Source organism: Lampetra fluviatilis, chromosome 47, assembly GCF_964198595.1.
Source record: "Lampetra fluviatilis chromosome 47, kcLamFluv1.1, whole genome shotgun sequence".
Lineage (NCBI taxonomy): Eukaryota > Metazoa > Chordata > Hyperoartia > Petromyzontiformes > Petromyzontidae > Lampetra > Lampetra fluviatilis.
The window spans coordinates 7,485,277-7,508,863 of NC_136321.1; the positions used below are offsets into that span (position 1 = coordinate 7,485,277).

The 23,587-nt window shown below is 44.6% G+C and overlaps 1 protein-coding gene across 1 annotated transcript in view; it reads right to left on the minus strand.

Moving 5' to 3' along the window:
* Nucleotides 1-271: 271 nt before the first annotated feature.
* The window catches only part of RNGTT (RNA guanylyltransferase and 5'-phosphatase), a 41,824-nt gene continuing 18,508 nt past the window's right edge, over nt 272-23,587 (minus strand). The window contains exons 13-16 of the mRNA XM_078877330.1: nt 15,707-15,807; nt 14,337-14,403; nt 13,240-13,363; nt 272-5,396 (exon numbers count right to left, since the gene is read on the minus strand). Coding sequence (XP_078733456.1) covers nt 5,110-5,396; nt 13,240-13,363; nt 14,337-14,403; nt 15,707-15,807 — 579 coding nt within the window. The 3' untranslated portion in view covers nt 272-5,109. The remainder of the gene's footprint in view (nt 5,397-13,239; nt 13,364-14,336; nt 14,404-15,706; nt 15,808-23,587) is intronic.

Below are 23,587 nucleotides of genomic sequence, written 5' to 3' on the forward strand. Positions count from 1 at the left end.
GAGTGACAACTCTTTGAGGTCTGAGACACATTCCGACCAGAGCAGGCTATTGACTTAAACCACTCTGGGGTTCCCTTTATAACTGTGCGACGCTATATGTTTAAATATATATAGAAATCTGGCATATGATGTGCTCAAATGTGGCCTTATTGTGAGATAGCTGGAAGGCTTTGTAAATTAAAATCCCATAGTTTTAAGCTAAAAAAAACGCATTATCAACAACACACACACACACACCATGATAGACATTTTAAAATGCATACATGTTTAGTTTAATAGGTTGTTTTGAGCTGAGACAAATGGTCGATGAAGACAATGATGTATTGGCTAGAAATTATAAGACTACTTATTTTGTGGCCAATTACTCCGACTCTTGCAAAACCACTCAGACATCCTGCCTTCTGAAGGCAGGCAACCCCTGACAAGCCACGCCCAGCGTGATGCAGGTGATAATGCTGATGATGTTACCAAGCCCCGCCCATCACCTCTCGTCCAGCGGCATACATGGGAACAAAGGTGAGACTTTTTTTCACAACTATGTTCGTGCTATTCCATTAGTCAGGTATTACATTAATGAAAAGCCCAGTTTTAAAGTTTGTTTTCTTTCTTTCTGAAATTCGAAGATTGGCGTCTGAAATCATAATGAAACACAGTAAATCCAAATTGTACTGCATTTTAATGCTTACCAACAATGAAATAACCAAACACGAAAAGTCATGCAAATACTAAATGTCCCAACAGTAACGACTAAATGTCAAAACAGCAAATACGAAAAATACCAAAATTCAGGCCGAAAAAGCTATAAAAACACATTCCGGACTGCAGTTATTTATTTGTGCATATTAAGAATGTATTATTCTAACAAAGTGCATCTAAGATCGAGGGCCCATTTTAACAGATGAAGTCTATAGTCATATTAGAAACATAAAAACAAAGCGCAACGTTCCAACGCTTCACAAGACAATGCCAAATATGATGGGAACTAAAGTTAAGGACTGTGGATCGTGTACTCGGGAACGGAAGGGCATTTTAAACGTTTATTAAAACACGCAACAGCACATCTCAGTGTTAAGTGAACACAAATGCAAACATTTGCACCTTGAGGACATGGAATAAAGATTCAATACGCCACGATCATACAATTTCAGTTGCTAAATGACAGCCACGAAAGAAAATACCTGCTGCCAAAAAAAAAAAAACACTCGAGCAGATTAAACAATCTATAGGAAATAGCCACACGGCTCAAAATTCGCACGGTCACATTTTTAATTGTGGCAACTCGCCCGTGACGAAAACTGATTTTCGCCCCGCGGATGGCTTGTGAAAAAGACAGCAGGGGGAGCGGGGCATGGATATATTATTTTTTCCCAAGTGTAAAACTCAAACGTTAAGTTTCACACACCCGTAGCTGCAAGTAAAACCTGCTGGAAGCTTTCGTTGTCCGGCATCGTGGTGATGGCTCTCAAATTAGAATTCTAAATCCATTCAGTACACACTGCCAAGCAGAAGGGCAGATGATGAGGCTGTGCATTTTCATCCATTGTCATTGTAAGCATCGCTACTGTGTCGGTGTTTTTTTGTAGTTGTTCCATATAGCTCTCCTGTGTATTTTTGGGTTGTTCCGCGTGTTGTTCGGGATGATGTCCGACGGTTCGCTCCCAGAAACGTGGAGCAAAACGTCGGACATCACGCCGGACAACAGGCGGTACAACACGAAACACACCAGAGATACGTTTCATATTTTAGCACTAAATTGTAAAAAAATATACACATATTGTCCCGAAGTAACTGCATGAACAAATGTCGAACTCACCAACCAGACAATTTGCCTGCAACTTTCCCAAAACCCATTGCTCTGACACCCCGGGGTTCATGCAAATTTCCGTCTTTAACAATCATCAGTTGCGTGCCAATTCATCACACAACCTAATTTACATTTAAATGGAGAATACTGGGAATCATAGATATATGGAGCGTGGGCAGGCGGCAACACTGAAGTCAGAGAGCCTCTCTCCGAATGTAAATCCCTTCCATTCTAATGCCTCTGTTCCTTGCCCACAAGACTGTACCAGCCCAGGAGCAAGTCAACAGTAGCACCAGGACCGAGTTGTGTCCTCAACCTACGGAGAGCGGTTCAACTCTGTTGACATAGTCCTTCCTACCCTTTCCTTCAACATCCTACCCTCTTAGGCCAAGCAGCGGTGGTTAGGAAGTGATCTTAAACATACGTTCCTTTTGAAATGAAGTTTATTTAAAATGCCAACGTGTGCTGGTGTAGAATAGTTAACTTCTGTTTTCTATGTTGAAGATCTTTTGCACCATACGTAGCCAACCGTGCTAATCGGAGGTGCAGGGATGTGATTTTCTACCATGTAGATTTAACACTATCACGGCAAGGAGGTCGAAACAAGTGACTTCAATTACATCATACGCGTGTATTACTTCTGCCTTGACCCTGTGTGTCATGACTTGTTCTGGTGGTCTACCCAGCTCTACGCATGCGGTCTGGTGTGAGAAGAGAGCTCAGGGTCACAGTTCTGGTATTAATTGGAAACCAGCATGAGCTGGTGTCAAGGGAGCAAAGACTCCCCCTGACTGGCTGGCTGACAAGCACTGGGCCAGCATAGTTCCCAATGGTCTTGGAAATGAGGCATCAATTATTTACATATTAATATATACATTTACCCAATTAAAGTGGAATTGCTGCTGTGGTGGTAATGGTAGATAGCACACTGGAATATTCAGAGGTCACCAGTTCGATCTCAGGTCATGGTAGGTGAGATAATGGATTTTTTTTTCAAACTCACTAATCTATTTTTCTTTTACCAGGTCAGGCCCACTGAGCTATATTTCTCTTTTTCAGAAGCGACCTGGCCACAAATGATAGCTCAACGAAGTGGCTCATTATGTGGAAATGTATAGCATCCAAACACTTTAAACACGTTTCTAAATGTGGAGGGAAAAATTGCAGGACCCGGAGAAAAATCCACGCGATCACGGGGAGAGAGACATGTAAACCACAACCTCCTGCATAATAGGCGAGGTAGTTAACATCTCTCCCTCCTCCCCCCCACCTCGTCCAACTCAGCAGTATTAATGGGCACAACAGTCAATCAGCAGGTTGGCGTGTGGTGGGGTAAAGTGTGTATACCAGCACTTCTTCTGAGATGTCTGGCCAGCGTGAAAGAGTAGGCCAGATGTCATGTAGAGGGGCTCTCCAGAGCTACCGCTAGTTTGAGGCCCTTCTGCCAGCAGTGGCTTGAGCAAGCAATTGCAGTGATGCGTCTTTGCCCTTTACCAACTACTTTTGCGGTGCACGGGAGGTGTGCCGTTTGTTTACCACTTTCGAACTTTGTTCAACAAGGACAATGTCCTTGATTTACTCCCACGAAACAAATCATTCATTTCCCAAATCCCGGACGTGGCAATAAATCGGCCTCTGCAAAAATGAAAACGTGATTACACTGTTTATTTTTCTTTGATTTTGTACTCCGATAGTAAAGTCACAAAATCTGAGCATCCCCAAGTGTCCTTGGGCCCTTCCCGGTGCAGCATAGATGGTGAGCTTAGGCAGAGGATTGCCCCACAAGACCAGTTAGCCACGCAACGTAAACCGCAGATAATGAACATTTACAAATTAACACTCAAAGGCTGACGCTGCCAAAGATGCATTCTCCACCTCCCTACTCCCAATCAAAATAAATTAAATGGGATGCCATTATCTGTTGATTTTGATTAACCATGCTGAGCTGCATCATTTTAAGTCCATTAGAGTTGCACTGCTCGGAATTTGGCTCATGGAGCCTCAGGCTTACTCCGTGTGCTGCCCAATTTGAGGGCTTGATTGCAGAGCAAAGAGCCAGGGTCTTTTGAAGTGGCATCTTGCTCGTGCACCGTTTTATTTTTCCCATCAACAGATACAATAGAATCTAATGCACGTTACATAATTTAAACCTGTGTGGGTGAGGAGAGCTGACACGGGAAGGCTGGAGTGAGCTGTTTCCCTATGCAGCAGAGTTGAGAGCTTCTGAAATGCACTTCTGCAGACAAACATTGATTGTTTCATGTGTTGGGGCAGGCTGGTCATGCATGGAGTGTTGTGGCCTCTGGGTTTGGAACTGTGGGTTTTTGCAAATAAAACACAGCAAGTGCCATTGGCCCTGCAACTATGTAAACCAAGCATTAGGGCGCTACCTGCCCAACACACGCACCGGGCGAAAAAAAAAAACGTACGTTCTTGTTATCTTTATAAATCTAAAAACTTGCACGCACAGATACAGGGACACAGACAGAAACGCACGCATACACACACCTCTCCGTAGGTCCTCATGCAGTAAGTCTGTATGCTCAGCGCAGACAGGCGCGGACGTGGTGTGCATTTCAATGCTGCCGAGGACATCGTGCGGGTAACGGAGGGGCAATTAACATGATGGGACAAACAAGCCTGCGGCTAGCAGACGGTCCCCGTACACGAATTGCCTTTGGGTCTCGCTCTATCCCCCATTAGAAATTATTTAGTTTCACCATAGCCTTCTGCCAGGCTCTAAAGTATCTGTACACGATAGCACGGGATCAATGCAGAGGGAAGCATTTGTACACGTTGGTTGCTTTCTATTCCGCTTCGATGAGGGCCTCTAACGAGCGAGCCGGCCACCGGGAAGGGAAACGCTGCACGAGACGCAACGGAGAAACCTCGGAGGCCCACCTCGTCCCCCACTTAGTTCATCTTCCTGTGCAGGAAAAGCCCGGGTGAAACCGTTAATACACTGGTCTGAATATCTTGACATTTAAGGCATGAATCCCTGGCCAGATTGCCTTGCGTACACTTACAAATTTAGATTCATATGGTCTAGCCATTTGTGATGCATTCACGGACGACAGATGTGTCTTGTAACAGTGAGGAGATGAGCATAAATAAAACATAAACAACCAAAACTTGCAAAAAGGGCATGCGGAGGCTGCGGTGGTGGTCTGTGGCACGAGTCGACACTCCCTCCCTTCCTTGCTCACGCAGCCTTCATCTCCGCAGGACACCTTCGTCAACATAGCCCCGGCGCGTTGGGCAGCGCCTGAAGCGATGGTGCCAATGGCCCAGATGCTCGCGCCCGATCACCGCTTGGCGGGGGGCGGCGGCATCAGGGATTCTTCGTCCGCGCTCGGGCGTTTCACGCCGGCGGCATGGTTGGCGTTTGACGAGACTGTCGGTGGTTGCTGGGCTGGCGGTTGCTGCTGCTGCTGCTGCTGGTGATGCTGCTGGTGCTGTTGGTGATGCTGCTGGTGTTGATGGTGGGGTGCAGCGGGTGCGGCAGAAGCGCCGGTTGATTTGTACCGATGCTTGTCAATGTGGTCCAGAAGGATCTCCTTGGTGACGGGAAACTGGATGCTCTCGCACACGCCTAGGAGGGCCAGACAGATTGGGTCACGTACGATGTCTGGGGCACGGTGACATTACCGGCGGCTGCTGTGTCTGCAATTCAGGGCCATCCTCCACAGCCCTCCTGTCGAGTGACTTGGCTCTTTGTAATACGGTATCAGTGGGGCTCCTTCTATGTGTGCTTTTAGTTTAGCCTCCCATGGCATCTTTATTCATAAGACACAAAAGGGAGAAGCCAGCTATGCGCTTACACGCTACTTTCCTTGGGAGCCTCTTCAGCCCTTAACCCTCCCGGCATGCAACCAACTCGCCTGAAGTAAGTCACTTTCGATTTAAAGCTTTCGTGACTGCAGGGATTCATCTTCTTGGTTCTTTCGGTAAAGTCACGTAGAATGGAAATAATAAAAATAATACATCATAAAATAATTCTCACGACGTTTCGGCCACAATGCAGGACGGCTACTTGCATTGTGGCCGAAACGTGAGAATTATTGTTTTATTTTTTATTATTTTATTATTTCCATTCTACGTGACTTTACCGAAAGAACCAAAAAGATAAGTCACTTTCCTTCCACAGCTCCAACACGGCCCTTAGATCCGCATAGCTTGGGTCCAAGTCAACGGCACAACTATAAGTCAGAGACGCTTCGCCAATTCAAGCGATGCATCATGCCTGAAGAACAAATCTGGCTCATAGGCTGGGGTTAGAGGAGTGTGACTCTCCGTGCACACGCGAAAATAAGTCAGCATCAGGGACAGTACTGACATGAAACCCCGAGGACTAGCAGCCAAAGAGAGGCACTCGCCCTGCAACCACGCAGGCACAATACCAGCACACTCCAAAATGGCAGGAAATATAATTATTTAAATTCCAGAAGAAACCACCCCCCCTCCCCACTAAACCACTTTTTCCGCAGACTTGATTTTACAGTCAACCACACTTGTTCCGTATTAATGCGGCATCGTTAATTAAATCTACACGTGTACAGACAGTTAAAGTGCCCATTAACGTTGTCGCCTTTGACCATTAAGGCCGTCGAAGCAAGTCTGTTTTTCCCCCTAACACGACGTCCATGCAGATAATCTATAACCCAACTCACCTTTAACGCAATGCACCTACAGCACAAGGACTGATCCATTAGGTCTACTGTGTGGCCAGCACATAAAACTGCGAGTGTCACATTTCAGTGACCTAGCACCGCTCATTACAATTTAGTCGTCACTTTAAACAGGAGGCCGAGTGCTGTATGGCGCTCAAGAATTAAGTTTGTCTGCTTCGCAAGCTGGGCTAAGAAGCCGAGTTCAAGACCTGGGGCATGGGTGGCTCAGGAGGCTAACGCCGGTGTCAGAATTCAGAGCCCGTTTCTTCGAGGTTCTACGTTCACATTTCGATCTACTTGCACGTGGTGAGCGTTCAGCCATTAGTTCACTAATGAACATTGTGAAAAAGTTACCGGTGCCAGAAGTGCTGTTACACTAATGGCTATGCCTTTACAATGCCTGTCAATAACGGGGTCACATTACCCTGGAATTTCCCATTTCACAAGACAAGTGCTCAATGTATTGCCCAATTCTAGATTTGAAGCTTTCGTGACTGCAAGGAATCATCTTCTTAGGTTTTTTCGGTAAAGTCACGTAGAAAGTAAAATAAATAAATCACTTGATACAGCTAATCTGGCTGTGACGGTCCCACCTGATGACGGAGACTTGTGTTGCCTCCGAAACGTCGTGATTTTTGTTTTTATTTTATTTTACTTTCTACGTGACTTTACCGAAAAAACCTAAGAAGAGTATTGCCCAATGTCTTATATAGCTCAAAACTAGGTATCCCTTATATTTGATAAATACCAGGGTATTCCCTGTGCCGGGGTGAGAGACAAGGGACCGATAGGCAATACCTTGTGATATGTAATAGAATCCAGTAACAAGCCCACCATTGTCACCCAGCACAAAGAGATATGTGCACCTGTTTCAATCATTCTCGGCTCCAAAAGCACACCGATTCTCGATTCTCACAGCTGCCCGTCTGCCGCAGCTGAAGAGTTTCTCAGGAAGACGAAGTGGGAAAGTTGTTTACCGAACCCCCACCCCCCGCCCCCTAAAAACAAAGGAAACCTACAATTTATTTTAAATGACCAGAGTGAAATGAACATTAGGTTTTAGGTGGCGTGGGCTAGGTTGGGTTTGTACAAGCAATCGCTCAGCGGACGTAGCGCCCCACAATCAGCGGTCAATGTGGACACGGTGGCTGCGCTCAAGAGAAATGCAGGAGCAAATGTGGCATGAGGGAGGGGAGCCTCGGGGCCGTGAGGTTGTGCCACATCATGTGGAAACGAGATTGGGTCCGAGAGCGGGCGGCTGGAAGAAGCGTGGCAGCACTCAGCGGAGCGTGCGTCCAGTTATCACGTTCATGTGGCGGATCACATGTGATGGATGGATGAAAGCAAGGGACGGTTCACTGCCGCGGGTGGCAGCAGGAACCCATCGCATTTAAGCGCTTCTGCGGCCGTCTGGAATGCCCTTGCTTCTGATATCAGGAAGCCACTGGAGCTGTGCGCTTTTAAATCATCTAGATTGAAAACTCATTTCGTTAGAACTGCTTCTTGTGTTTAGTTTGTCCTTCCCCCGCACATCCGATTAGCATGGTTGGATACCTTTTTGCGGAAGAAGTTCAACATACACTACATACATACAACAGTGGCTGTTGTTGTACGTATATACGTGAATGTGATTAAATAAAGCGGCCACTTTAGACCAACTCCTGAGGTTTATTCCAATGTAAATAAATACCTTAACTCTTGCCTCCCAAAGTCTTGGTTGAAGCTACCGGATTTTCTTTTGTATAATTTGCTTATTTATTTTTGTTCTGTTTTCCATACCTCCACTTTTCACTTCTCACATACGTGAAGTGTTTTACATTCATGACGAAGTGTGACTGCACACGTGCACATGACGTCATGGTTGTCGCATGAAAGTGACATCACTCTGCGACGTCAATGTGTCTTGCGCGACACCCCTCAGCACGGAGGATGTCACGCACGCTCATGAATATGAATGAAATGGCAGCAATACAAGGAATAATTAATATGATGTACATATTTATTAATATATTCCCCTATGCTGTGAGTCTACTTTAGCTATCGACTTCTGAACAGATTTGCTTAAATTTATTAATTTTTTACTGTAACAAAAAAGTTATCAATATGAATTGTTTAAAGTTGTGAGAGAAAAAGTGTGCGAATTTAATTTGAATCCAAGTTTCACAGTGGAAGGACTTCTGGTTGTGGACACGATGAAGGTTCACTGAAAAATACATATACTAAAACTATAACTGTGGATAATCACTGAAGTTAAATTACAATAAGCTAATATCATATGCAGGCTTTCATATGAAGTTCAATGTTTATACCAACATGATCTAACCCAATAAAACTAATTATGAGTCAATACAATACGCTATTGTTAAGTAGGAAAGCCCTACTGCTCCTCAAAAATATTTTTCAAGAGGGCCTTGAATTGCAATATTTTCAGTGAAGTGTCAAAGGAAATTGGTATATCTGGAGAAAACTCAAGCAACACAACAAGATACCGATAAAAATTCCATATAGCTCGAAAAACTAATTGCTTTCATGATATCCACTAACCATCTTGTAGCACTATCAGCTACATCTCATACAATGAAAGCTGTGAGCTCCCGCATGGCCTTGTTTGAAAGTGTAATTGCACGGACAGATTTGCCTTGAAAAAAATGTGTTTAATTGTAAATAACGGTATTATGATAAAGATAACCAAAACACTTCACTTATTAGTCCTGTTCCATGCACCGTTTCTAAAGATTCTTAATTAAAAGTTGGCAAATGCAAAGTTGGGAAAAAGAGTGAGCAAAAGATTAGGCTTAATATATAACCGGTAATATTCTTAAGACAACTCTAATCCTTCATGCTGAAAGTTTCTCCATCTTCTCATGTGCATTACAAGCTTCGCCGAAATTACTATGCACTGATTTAGTTTAACATGACACCTAACAAACCGAGGGTTTTAATACAAAATTAGAGTTTGACAAAAAAGTGTTTTTAATTGAAATTATGACACCCTCAAACCTTGTATTTCTCTTCTAAGCATTCACATTTTAATAGATTGGTGCTGTGCGGTGACAGAGATAGCCTACGATTGGGGCGACTGTGAGATAAGGCCCGGGTGGTGGACAAAGCGAAGAATGGAGCACGATTTACACTGCCAGTAAGACCATGAATTTGCTTCTTACTCAAATAGACAATTAATGTAGGCCTTCTTCTCAAAGAACTGTAACATTGCTCTTATACAGCACATACATATACGGCCGTTTTCATCTATCCGCTGCTGGATGAGGGAAGGGCCTCCCTACACCATGCGAGTCATGGAAGGGCAATTAACCATACTTCACCATCCTGGTCAGCATGGGATAGTTAAAGTGGAGAGTATAGAAACTAAAACTAAACTATTTTTTTTTATTTTATTTTACCAAGTAAGGCCCACTGAGCTATGTAGCTCTTTTTCAGAAGCGACCTGGCCACAAATGATAGCTCAACGTAGTGGCTTATCGTGTGGACATTTATAGCAGCCAAATACTCTAAAAGCATGTTGCGGAGGGAAAAACAGGAAGACCTGGAGAAAAATCCACGTGACCACAGATTTTTCTGCACTGCCCACTTATGTAACCCTGACACCACCTATTACAACCTGGCATGCATGGTGCTTGCCCAGCGAAGCATGATCTAGGTTCAACCCAGGCACATCTGAGTTTAATGCAGTATACATAATTAATAATTAAAAAAAAGATACATACAGTTTCAACGTGTTTTCACCAGGTTATAACATTTGTTTCCATCGGAAAGTCTCACTAAATCTCAAGTCTTTTTTTCAGGAAGCTTCTGCATTGGGATGTGTGGCCAATGCCTTTAATAAGGAGTGTTTGAATGTATTCATGCATGCATGCATGCACACACATGCAAAATTATACGACATCTATTTACTTTAACCTCAAGTGGAACTGAGTCATTAAAACACATTTGCCTCGATGTGACGTGCTGAACGAATTTAATTGTGCATAAGAATCCACCGGGGAGCCAAAAACGTGCCAGGAAATACAAATCAAAAGCACACCAACCTACAGCGAACATCGCCCCAATTACCCTTCAAGCATTACCCTGGCCTTGCAGTCAGCTGCAGAGGGCCATGCGGTGGGGGTTAGGAGCTGATAAACACCTAATGAGTGATACTAATTAGAGTAAACACAACAATATGAAGCTTGGGTAAAGTGGAGATAAAGCGAATTAACGCACTGTCTAGTGTCCCACATGCTCAAAACAGTGGCGGTGTGGCGTCACGTACGCGGGTTATGTATGAATGCTCTTGCTAATGCACGCGTTAGACCCCTTCACACCTACCTCCTGGTGGGAAGGGCAGGCCCGAGTCAGCCCGTTACAGCAGGAGGCGTTGCATACAGGTATTGAGAGTCTCACTGAGAGTGGGTTTTGAACGTGCAGACTAACCTCACTATGCAAATACATCGGTAAAGGATTGTGCAATTGTGTATATGCGCAGCAGCAAATACACGTAGATTGTTACGCAGAGTTGTATTAAAATCAATGCTAGTGAAACATTCAATCCCAGAAGGCCATGTGGCTGATGGTATGTGTACAAATGTACTTGTTTTTTTATGTGGATGGACAGATATGGGATGGAGGCGTGTTTTATCTTTATTTATTTTGTTACTTATATTCTTCACGATGACACTATTGATTATCTTGTAAGTGAGAATGCTTTTAGTAGCGAGTTAGGTATATGGCCAGACACATGCACACAATATGCCGCATACATTGATAACCACACACACCACACACAATATATACCACATCCTCACATAACACACATCACACAAATACACACACACACAGCACAAACACGCAAGACCTCATAGACACTCCACACCCTTACTGAGCACCATACAAACTAGGCATTCTCTGCACAAGATACATGATACAAACCCTACAAGTACCCACACCAATTGTACTATACAAACAACAAGACAAAGATTTCCCATATAGTCTTAACAAACATTTGGGGAAAGTTCTGTTAGCGAGCACCTACGAAGGCAGGCACAGAACACGAGGAGGTAGGTGACCAGCACCATGCCCGCCCGCCTTTGTCTCCCACGTGGCAATGTTTTCACACTGCAACAGATATTCATTTGAGGCCGAGTTTACCTAGGGGAGGCCCAGGACCAGTTCAGATAATTCTCATTGGTGTTGGCCGTGAGCGGGAATCGAACTCGGATCACTGAGCTCATAGCATGACGCGCTAACCACTACACTACCACTCCTCACTCAACATACACTAAATACAAATGTATACTAAACAGTATACCCACACACATACAAAGACATGCCATACAAGATTCACACAAGCAGACAAACCCGTATAGCCTTAACAGACTGTTGAGGCAAGTGCTGTTAGCGAGCACCTATGAAGGCCGGAACGGTACACGAGGGGGTGGGTGGCCAGTACCACGCCCAACCACCTTTGTCTCCCTTGTGGCGATGTTTACACACCACACTAGGTACTCACTTGAGGCCGAATCCACCTAGGGGAGGCCCATTACCGGTTCAAATATCGTCACTGGTGTTGGCCGGGAACGGGAATCGAACTCGGGTCGCCGGGTTCGTAGCGCAATGCGCTAACTGCTACAAAGACAAAGATCCCCCGTATAGCCTTAACAGACTGTATGGGCAAGTGCTGTTAGCGAGCACCTATGAAGGCCGGAACGGTACACGAACGAGGAGGTGGGTGGTCAGCACCACGCCCGACCGCCTTTGTCTCCCCAGTGGCGATGTTTACACACCGCACCAGGTACACATTTAAGGCTGAGTCGACCTAGGGGAGGCCCAGGACCGGTTAAAATATCGTCACTGGTGTTGGCCGGGAACGGGAATCGAACTCGGGTCGCCGGGTTCGTAGCGCAACGCGCTAACCGCTACACTACCGTACACACACACTGTGCATGGTGCTTGTCCACAGATTGGCTGAATATGCCCCGCTTAAGTATGCAAAGTATGATCTGTGTTTTGATTTAGTGCGCTGATCTTAAAGGTGCATTGAAAAATGTTGATACTCCGACTGATGCTCCTACTGTTGTGGAGTGACTCATGCAGCCAGCTATGGCTGCAGGGTTTGGTAGTACATGTTGTTTACGTCGTTTATTGTGAAAATTCTGTCAGTTCCTATGACCTGCACTGTTTCATTGCTTTTATGGCTTTATTTTGGTGATTTTCGAAAAGTTTTTTGGTTTGGCCATGTTTGTTTGTTGTAGTACAGAGTTAGACTAATGGCATTAATCTAAGTTGTCTTGTGGTTGTTGTTGTTTGACTTGCATCCCACTGGGATATTTGCACACAGCGTTGGTGTACGGTGTTTTTTTCTGCAATATTTTGCTGTCTTTTCTTGGATTTTCTGTTTGCACATAGTCACTTTAAGATGTTTTCTTGTTCATGTTTTTGTTTTTTGTTTGTTGCGGTTGCACCCGATTCAATAGCCGAATGGCTCACAGGACTATACCTAATAAATTAATTTCGATTTAAAGCTTTCGTGACTGCAGGGATTCATCTTCTTGGTTCTTTTGGTAAAGTCACATAGAAGGGAAGTAATAAAATAAAAAAAATAAAAAAAATAAACATAATAAAATAATTCTCACGACGTTTCGGCCACAACGCAAGCAGCCGTCCTCAGGTGAAAACCAGGTCTGCTGTTTCATTCAGACGTGACTTTACCGAAAGAACCAAGAAGACTAATAAATGAACTTTGAAATGAACTTTGAACTTTGAACTTACCCATGGCGGTGGTGAAGCTGTTTGGGAAGCTCTTGTCAGTGCGCTGCCTCATGAACAGCCACTCGTTGTTGTGGAACTTGCACTCGATGATCTTGTTGTCGTACTGCCGGAGCTCCTTGGTGGCCTGGAGGAATTTCACGCAAGGCGATCGCGGTGACCGAAAACGCAGAAACGTGCAAAAAAAACAACAACGCGGGAATGGATGTCGAAAGGCATTGAGCCTGACAAACCAATCTCGTTTTGTAGCCTCCACCCTGATGGAACAATCACATACGAGAAGGCCCCGTTCATTCATTCACGCCATTGGCTCCTTTGTGAATAGCAGTCAAATATCTCGCTTTTGTAAACAGATGCTGTGGGGACGACATGAATGATACGTCAACCACATTGCAGCACCTGTCGCAACACCCACACACATAGAGACAAACCTCATATATTCACACTAATAGCAGGAGAATGACCCACTTTTTTGATAGGTGAAGGTGCATTATGCAACAATGCAAAATGCATTTGCATGCAGACAGGCCTAGGGCACGTCGGGACTAACTGATAAAAACTCCCACACAACATCAATAACGTGTGTTCTATATTTATTTTTCTTCACAAAACTCAGAATTACGTAAGTTGTGAAGAGCTGAAGTAAGGATCTCTGCCAAAAACCACGAATATAGGTATACATAAGAACAAACACCAACAAACGAGCGATTTATGCAGTGCTCAGTGATAACACTTTCCTGCTTTCGTGCAGAAGACTGCCCCCACTAAGTGGATGATAGCAGAGCCACGCCAATCAACATTAATCAAACTCCGCCCACTGCTGTAAAGATATGCAACTACTGTACTGCAGAAGTGATCAAGTGGATTTCAGATTAACCGGAGCACACATTGTTTTCGCTTAAGCACGTGACTTGCCATAAATATTTCCAACAATATATAACTGTTTTTATCGTATTAATTTTGGCTGAAGGGAAAATCCATGAGTTATTAATTCGTGTAGAAAATCTCAGGCGTGCAGTTAATTTGCCAATCAGATAAACCACGCGCGGTTTATCGAGAGTCTACTCTACTTGGCATAATGGTGTCAGGCGTTAGAATACCTTCATCTGTGCAAATGGAGTGTCCTTTTGGCCCACATACAAGAGCCCCATGGTCTTCGTCAGCAAGCTTAACACACGCACACACACACATGCAAAGACAAAATATTGACAAGTTAACCTCACAGAATGTTGGGACAAGTGCTGTCCGTGAGCACCCATGAAGGCCAACATGGCGCACAAAAGGGTAATGTCGCAAACACGACATGCTCACAGCGGTAATGTTTACATAACACACTGGCACTGGGTACTCAATTAAGGCTAAGCTAACCTAGGGGAGGTGCAGCAGCAGTTTAGCAGTCACTGATGATAGCCATGGCTGTGAATCTTAGTCAGATGTCCGGCTTGTTGCGTAGTGTGCAAACCAATACATCACCGTTCCCAGAACACACATTGGCTCAACACCCATCCTCACTGTTGCCAGCCCATGTCTCACACATAACTGATTGTGCAACATGATTCATGTGCATACAACATCGACGCATATTTAACTGATGTCCTGTATGCACACAACTCAATGGCCACAGAATCACAACGAGGAGAGACACAAGTAATCCATAAGAAGCATACTAGACTGACATTGTGATTTATACTGTTTACATCCTTGTAATTCAACGACCAAGGAACTGCATGTTATCTAGGTGTAGGTCTGCTTTACCACACTCTTGTAGAAATGAAAGAAAATCTCACGAGCTCATCGGTCTTTGGACCTCCTGGACCTGTTTTCCAAAAGTATCTGTTTCAGTTTGTCTGATTCAGCAAACTTTACTTAAAAACACTGGCCCAAGAAGGCCGATGGAACTGAAATGTTACTTTATTTTTATATGGTGACAAACTCTTGTCTATTTACTACCTTCTTTTATAATATACACAGAAGTTTATTTGGAATCTGCCAGTTCTTGATTGAATGCATATTGGCAAGGTAGCACTGCACGCAAAGTGTTCGCCCCTTATGGGACAATTTATTTTCTTTATGTTCTTTACCTTCCACTTTCTGTTAAATTAAAGCTTTCCACAGGATGCCCAGATGCTGCCATGGCATAATGATGGGCACATTGGACTTGCAATTTCGGGGCCAGCAGATGCAACCATGATCAAGTTTTCCTACACCGTCCCCCACAACGCTTCTGTCCGCCCAGCAGAATTAATGGGTGCACCGTGAGTCGATTGGCAGGTCGCGTATGGTGGGGAAAAAAGTTAAGTTACTCCAACCGCTTTCAAGACATCCGGCTAACGTGGAAGAGTAGGCCAAACACCTTCGACAAGGCGCTCTCTTGAACATCCTCTTTGTGGACGCCCATTCTGCCTGAGCAAAACATTTGAGGGCTGCACTTTTACCTTAATCTTTTAAGCTTTCGATTGACCCCACTCACCCCTCGCCGCCGATCTTGCTGATTTTGAGGCGGAAATCCACCGAGTTCTGGCTTGGAGGCTTCCACTTAAGCATGTCCGAGCAGCGTCCGGGCACGTACACCTGCAAAGATAAAGAACCCCCATATAGATGAAACAGACTCTTGGGGCAAGTGCTTTTAGTGCTGTACGTGTACAAGGCCAGCACAGTACACGAGGGGGTGGGTGGCCAGCACCTTGCCAGGCCACCTTTGCCTGTATATTTGGAGTTTGCAGGTCTCTCTCAACGTGGCCGCATGGATTTTCTCCAGGTCCTTGGGTTTTTCCCTCCACATTTAGAAACATGCGCTTAGAACATTTGGCTGCTATACATTTCCACTTGATAAGCTACTTCGTTGAGCCATCATTTGTGGCCTTGTCGCTTCTAAAAAAGAGTTACATAGCTCAGTGGGCCTTATCTAGTAAAATTAAAATAGTTTCATTTACTTTCTCCCTAGTGGCTATGTTTACACATCGCACTAGATACTCATTTGAGGATGAGTCGACCTAGGGGAGGCACAGGATCGGTTCAGAAAATCGTCACTGCTGTTGGCAATTAGTGGGAATCGAACTCAGGTCGACGGATTGTAACACAGCGTGCTAACTGCAGCGCCACGTAAACCTACGCACACAGACACACACACACGTGCGGAACAGTGTATGGTAATTCACAAACTATGCCATTCATTGTTCACGCCATAAGCTACAGCATGGGGCGTCACGTGCACCATTTGAATACATGATACATTGGAGGTGGCTGGGTGGCTCGGAGGTCAGAGTGGTGAATTGGCACCACTAAGATCCTGTGTGCGAATCTGGGTTTCAGCTGTCTATGATTAAACTTGTTTTTAAATCCTTTATATTAAAAGTTCACTTGCTTGCTTGCTTGCGCGCTTACGACCGTGCAAATCTTTCGGTCGTTTTTAAACCCACTTCCCGTGATCCAATCGAGCTGACATTTTGCACACAGACTCGTTGTGCGTGACAATTTCTTTTCGTGAAAATTTTTTCCAAAAGTTTACACTTTTTAGGTAAAAAAAAATTAGATTTAATTACCAATTGCTTAATGGTGGCAGGCAATCATCTGACCCATAGGTGGCAGCCATCTCAAGCCAGAGGACGAGAGGACTCTAGCCGCCCATTTCAAAGACCAATGTGGGCTGGGTTGTGGCCTATTGAACACGCATATAAAGGATTTATAGTGAAAAACTTTGTTTTTACGGGTTAATTTTTTTATTCAAGGGTAGTGAGTTAATGGTTTTAATGTTAAGCCACCAATGAATGTATACAATACATTACATTAAATCTGGTTATGCACTTCAATTGGCTAAAATCCAGCTCTGAGAATTAAAATGTTGGTTTGTCATACGATGAACATAACTCTCAGACGGCAGAGTCGGCAGGAAAATGCTGCCCCATACTTCATTGGCTGGGTCTTGAAGGCATCTCAAGAAGTAGCTCTGTGAAATCCGATTACGTGGACCATCCCAGAACATTAAGCATTGTACTGCTTCTGTGAGAGATCTGAATGGATTTTTCATCTCGTGACATGATGCTGATTGAGAAATCTGGATTAATTGTGGGGAAAACAACATTTTTTTTCGCTAAAATGGCATTATTTTACTGTCCTATATTGACCCCACTTAGTAAAAAAATACAAGACCACGGCAAACTGGGAGGTCACGTGCATGTGCCGGGTCGTAGGAATGTCACAAATCAATGAATTGTCATGATCTCATTCATAGATTTGTTCCCACCATGGTTCAATGTAAAACGCATAGTGGTATGAATCTACAGAATCTATACAGCTGCAGCAAACTAACCATGTATGCATCTGAAATAACGGATGCTTACATGCATCATGTGATTTAGGTACCATCGAATTAAGAACATATTTGAATTGAATAAGTGTCGTCGACAATTTCTAAAGTGAAAAATGTAAGCATCGCTCCTCTTTGATGCCACGTTAAGTAAATATGATTTAGCATAATACGTTAGGCTCTTTTATGTTACATTACTCAAGAGAAAACTCCCTTGTCGCAGTAAACTTGTGTCATCAGATAGTCTACGAAGATTCATTCCAAGTGCTAGGGAATAAGCGTGGATTCCAAGAGAGAAGGAAAAATTTAATAAGTGCACATATTTACATTTGAATGTCAGCCGACAGCTGTGCGTGGAATCTTTCCGGACATCTGAAAAGGTCTGACTGCTAAAAAGGTGCCTTGTCATTATCATTTCAGCACTTCCTCCCCCGACCGTAATTAACGTCCGTTTGGGTAACTGAAGCTGCAACAGATTCTCTCTTGATCCTCTTGACATTAAAATCGGGATCATGCCAGGGAAGTGGGTTCTTCTGCGGCTTTCTCTGAAAGCCAGCACACACGAGGCCATTTGGGTCCAGGGCTCACCAACACTCCCGGGGAATCCGGCTGCGGCGCCCACGACTCAGAGCAACGGTTAAGCTCTCCCAAGTGCTTTCGGGTCGTGCCGCATGTTTGATCGGCACGACGTCCGACGTTTCGCGCCTACGCGCTTCGGGGGGGGGGGGGGGCGCTCCTTTAGGAACTGAAGCGTATTCTGAAGAAACTCCCCGCACGTGGAGTGCAACGTCGGACGCCGTGCTGAACAGGCGGTAGGTACAACCCCCGGAAAACACAGCGGAGCTAACACAGCGCAACCGAGAAGACCTACGCAGTAGATCTCCACGGTCGTTACGCAGGACCCAGCTTTGCCGGGCACGCTGCGCTTCACCGCATCTCCCACGGGCAGCACTGCCATCACCCCAAACCCCCGGCAGCACAACGATATTTCACGAACAACCCACCGCCGAACGGGCCAAGGGTTATGAGCACTTGGTTAGAGAGGATGAGAACCCTTTTGCATCGAATAGCAGGGAAACAGAAGGCCACTTAGCAACCCACCTGGGTATGAAGTGATGCATGCACTCTCTAATACGGCTTCCGAATGTACTCTGAGCTTGCCGATGATATCTGAACATCTTCTTGGTTCTTTCGGTAAAGTCACGTAGAATGGAAATAATAAAATAATACAATAATTCTCACGACGTTTCGACCACAACACAAGCAGCCGTCCTCAGGTGAAGAACAGGTCTGTCGATTATTTTAATTACTTCCCTTCTACGTGACTTTACCGAAAGAACCAAGAAGATGAATCCCTGCAGTCACGAAAGCTTTAAATCGAAAGATATCTGAACAGTGGACGCAGGCAGGGGTTTGCATGCTGAACCACACTGATTTGATCATAACAGGTGCCAAGTGCTTACGGGGCACGCAGCTTTCTTTGGCGACCCCTTGACAGGGTTTGTGTTGAGCATGTAAGCTCTCCTACTGCACACAATGAGAAATCAACTGCACGTCAAATCCCACCACATAAGGTCCAAACAAGAAAAGGTTTTGTTCCCCATTTCCTATCAAAGTATTTTATTTTATTTTACAACTAGCTCAGCTTTATATTGCACTATTTAATGAAATATAATGTATTACAGTGCACTCTGTTTTATAATGATCACGACTTACAAAGAGCAGCTGTGCAAAAGTATTGCTTATTAAAGGACAATTTCATCCCGATTGATTTTAAGGCTTTTTCCAGACAGATCTGCTGCATACAGTGGAAATCCCATTTATTGATTTGCCCTTCCATAAATACAAGAAATTGGACATAACTATTCCTGTTCAGATCGCTAAATGGAGAACAGCTTATCAGAATCGACAAATGCATTAGAAATCCTTGTAGGCACCAAATTATGAATGCATTTTTTTTTTACATTTACGTTTATAAACAACGAAGAGTACATTTTATGGAAAACATTACAAAGTTGGTTTTACTCGTACCTCAAATTAGCACGGTTTCATAATTTCCTACCGAGGATTTTTTTGTGTGTTTCCACTGCATTTGGCGATTGACTGTGTTTAATGATGCTCTGCAGTGGCCCGCTGGCTCTCGCCCTTACGGCGCTACACTTTCATGAGCGGGCCGAGGCACCGCGCCGCGTTTATTAAACATTAAAGCAAAAATTCTAACCACTCGCGGGAGGGCGCAGAGACAGCATACATTTTGAATGAGCGGTGATATTTAATCAGCCGTACTCCATCAACTGGAAATGGAGTTGGGGAGTGGGCGGAAAAAAAAACAGAAGTTCCTTCAGTCTTCTTTAAGCAACCTTCACGTTCAAACCCAACGCACGTGCGTGGCCGAGCATCAGTGGCACCCACGCTGCTTTGGCAGCGTCATGAGCTAAAGATTTGAAGTGTGCCCGAGAATTGTGAACCGTTCACCAAATTTACACCAGAAAAAAATTGCCGATTCGAGTGATGGACTCTTGTATTGCACGATATACTTAAAATATAACAATGAATGAAATAATTTACAACTCTTTGTCACTACTGATGAATGAAAGCCTAACCGTGCCAATCGGTCACATGCGGTTGTTTAATTATGTTTGGTAATGCAGAGACATCAACAGGATTTTGCCAAAGAAAGTGATAAAAATGGACATTCGCCAATGCATGAATCAGAATATGTCTTATGCGTACGGGCTCTAGCAACCATACTTGCTGGGAATTAGAGGACAAAGTTACGCGGTCGCACTCTTTGTAACGTAAAAAGTGGAGCAGTGAAAGTCATAACTTGTAAAAACTACACATATCTGCAGTATAAAGTAAATCGCATTTGTGATGCACATAAGCACTTCTCCTCGCCACGTTTCTCTCGCGATAAACTCTTTACACGAGCCATAAAAATCGAGTGCTTGTGGGCACACGCTGTAATAACAGCGTCTCTATTAAGAGGAACACGATCAGGTGTATTCCGAATGTGTCATAGCGATGATGACATGGACGATATGGATATTTAAATATCCATTGAATGCCCCAGTGACAACTTATTACATGGCACCTACATTGTTCAACAGACTACGCACGTCGACAGTAATGTGCCTTTAAAGTTGTCTGCATTCATCTAATTAGGGGGACATTAAAAAAAAAGAATCCGGCTCCAGTTAACACAGCCTGGTTTAATTGGAAACCACACGTGTAATAAAGTGTTCATTGCATGGGGATCACCAAAGAAATTGGTATCCCATCCTCATCAAGTCGTGCTCAGCCTCTGTCTCTACGCCTACTTGCCTCCGAGCATTGCTCTGGCATTTAAAAGGCGATCTTTCCACACACACCCTATACCAGGTGATGGTGGCAGTTGGCAGGCACCTCCGATTAGCACGGTTGGCTACGTACGTTGCGAAAGAAGTTCAACACATGTACAATACAAGCAGCGCTGACCTGACAGATAACGAGGATGATGATGAAGATGATGATGATGAAGATGACAACAACGTCCATATTTTGATTGATATTTGATGAACACCCTTTGCAGGGCACATACAAGGTGTGCATCTAGTGTGGATGAAATGGCCGATGGAAGTGACCTAAAAAGTAGCTCTGTGCTGTCATTTTCCAGGGCTCGCCTCTGGCACACAGTCGCGCGTACTACTAAATTTGTTCATCTCTTTGGATGATTCTGATGGCATAATTTTAAAATAATTGAATATGATAATGATGAAGTTAGAAATGATAATAACAATGACCCGTGAATTATTTCACTGGCATATGTTGCCAGCTACAGGGAATGCTCGTTGGAAGGCTTAAGAACATTCTACCACTGTCATCACAATCACCGTTGTTAATTACGTCTCGATGCACAGCACCATTTAACTACTAATGAGAGCATGGGTAGCATATGAACCATGCAAGGCTCACAATGCTCAGTCAAGTCCAAGGCGATAATTAAAAATGGATTTAGGAAAAAATAATGAAGACACCAGCATTCACTTCATTTTGCTCGGATTGGTCAAAAGTGATTTACACAGACATTAAAATTAAAACCGTCACTGCATGTAGTCGTTTATCAATCCATTCAGGCATGAGGACATCACTACACCATGTGGGGCATGGGGGTTATTGAACAATACTTCACAATACTGATTTGTGCGGGTTGGTGAAGGCAGCTTGGCTTCTGGTCGCTACAGGACGTGTCTGTTGTTCCCAACAACGTAACAGTCAATTCAAGATTTACCCTAAACGTGTGCTAGCCTGTGACCTTCACTCAATCTAAAAAAATGCTGTAAAGAGTAAAGTGGGTCCGTTATCATGCAACTCAACTGGCCTTGTGTTCAATTAAATTATAAAACCCAAGAGCAATTAAATTGGTACTTTAAATAACGATCCAATTATAATAATCATTTTCTATTCATGTGTAATACTCTTATGACTCGTTCACACCGGAGTTGGAGGCACACTTGTTTATTTAACACCACACGTTGTGACATACACACTGAGGGGGTATCGGCCCCCTCACCCGTCTATCTGAGGACACACCTCTAGGCTAACCCTAGCCTGCCTCAGAGTCCTCCTCTCGTGGACTAGGGGAGGCTATCTTGGCCCGACACTGGTCAGTCGGGCCCGGTACTCAGAGTCCAGACCAACCCTGGCTCTGGCTCTGGCACCACGCCACTGACTCGAGCCTGCGCGGTCCTGACAAGGACGGCGTAGCAGGGGGAGACCAGGGCTCTATCTGGGACGTCTTCCGTCTCCTCTTCTTAGCTAACCAAACTCTCCCTAGCCCCCCGATACATTTCCCTTTTATACATCCCCCTCCCTGAGGGGTGGGGCCCCGGGGGATCGTAACGTCCGAAGCGCGGACGTCGTAGAGGGCACCTGCCCGTGCACTGACGTAGCCCCGCCCACTGTGCTAGTTTCCCGTTGGATCCCATACATATCAGCTCGACACATATTCCCTCCGTAAGACCCCTACACATGGATAAAATGTGTCTAACTCCAATGGAACATTGCAACAGATAACAATATACGCATAGTATGCACTTTAAAATGCAGTGTGCACACAAAGACGGTGACAAAGATCTCCCTTGTGCCTCTCACAGACTATTTGGGCAAATGGTGTTATCTGTTGGGACATGGCATACAAGGGGGTGGGGTGTCGGTAGCACCATGCTTAGCCGTCTTTACATGCCCAGTGCAGGTTTTTTTCACAATGCACCAGAACTTGTTTAAGGCTGAGTCGACCTAAGGAGAGAGACCGTGGACCGGTCTAGATAACGCTTGGCACTGATTTTAGCCGTGGCCCAGAAATCTAATTTAGGCCCCCCCATGTTCGAAGTACAATACAAGCGCACACGGTGGGCAGAGCACACAAAGACAAAGATCCCACATACAGCCTTAACAGACTGTTGGGGCAAGTGCTGTTAGCGAGCACCTTTCAAGGCCGGCACGGCACACGACGAGGTGGGTGGCGAACACCATGCCCGGCCGCCTTTGTCTCACCAGTAGTGATGTTTGCACACCACACCAGGTATTCAATTATGGCTGAATCGATCTAGGGGGAGCTCCAGAACCGATTCATATCATCGTCACTGGTGTTGACCGTGAGTGGAAACCAAACTTGGGTCGTCGAGTTCGTAGCGCAGCGTGCTAACCACTACACTACCGCTCGCTACACACACATTCATAGACACACATGCATGCACAGACTCAAACGAGTTTCGGCAAACTTAGAAACGCACAAAATAAACCACTCGCACGTGTATAGAATGTTTCTACGGCTCTTTGCGGAGATGTAAAGTTATTAAGTGGCGAGTTAAAAATTGTTCAATGTCATCTGGAATTAAACGGTCAATGGAGCGAAGATCATTTGTGTACACGCACCGCAGGCTCTGCCCGAGAGCGATTCATGATGACTGCTGCTCATTATCATGTCAAGCAGCAAATGTTGGTTTAAATCGCAGTGAGTACTTTCAAATGTACAAATTACCTTAACATTTAAAATTACAATTT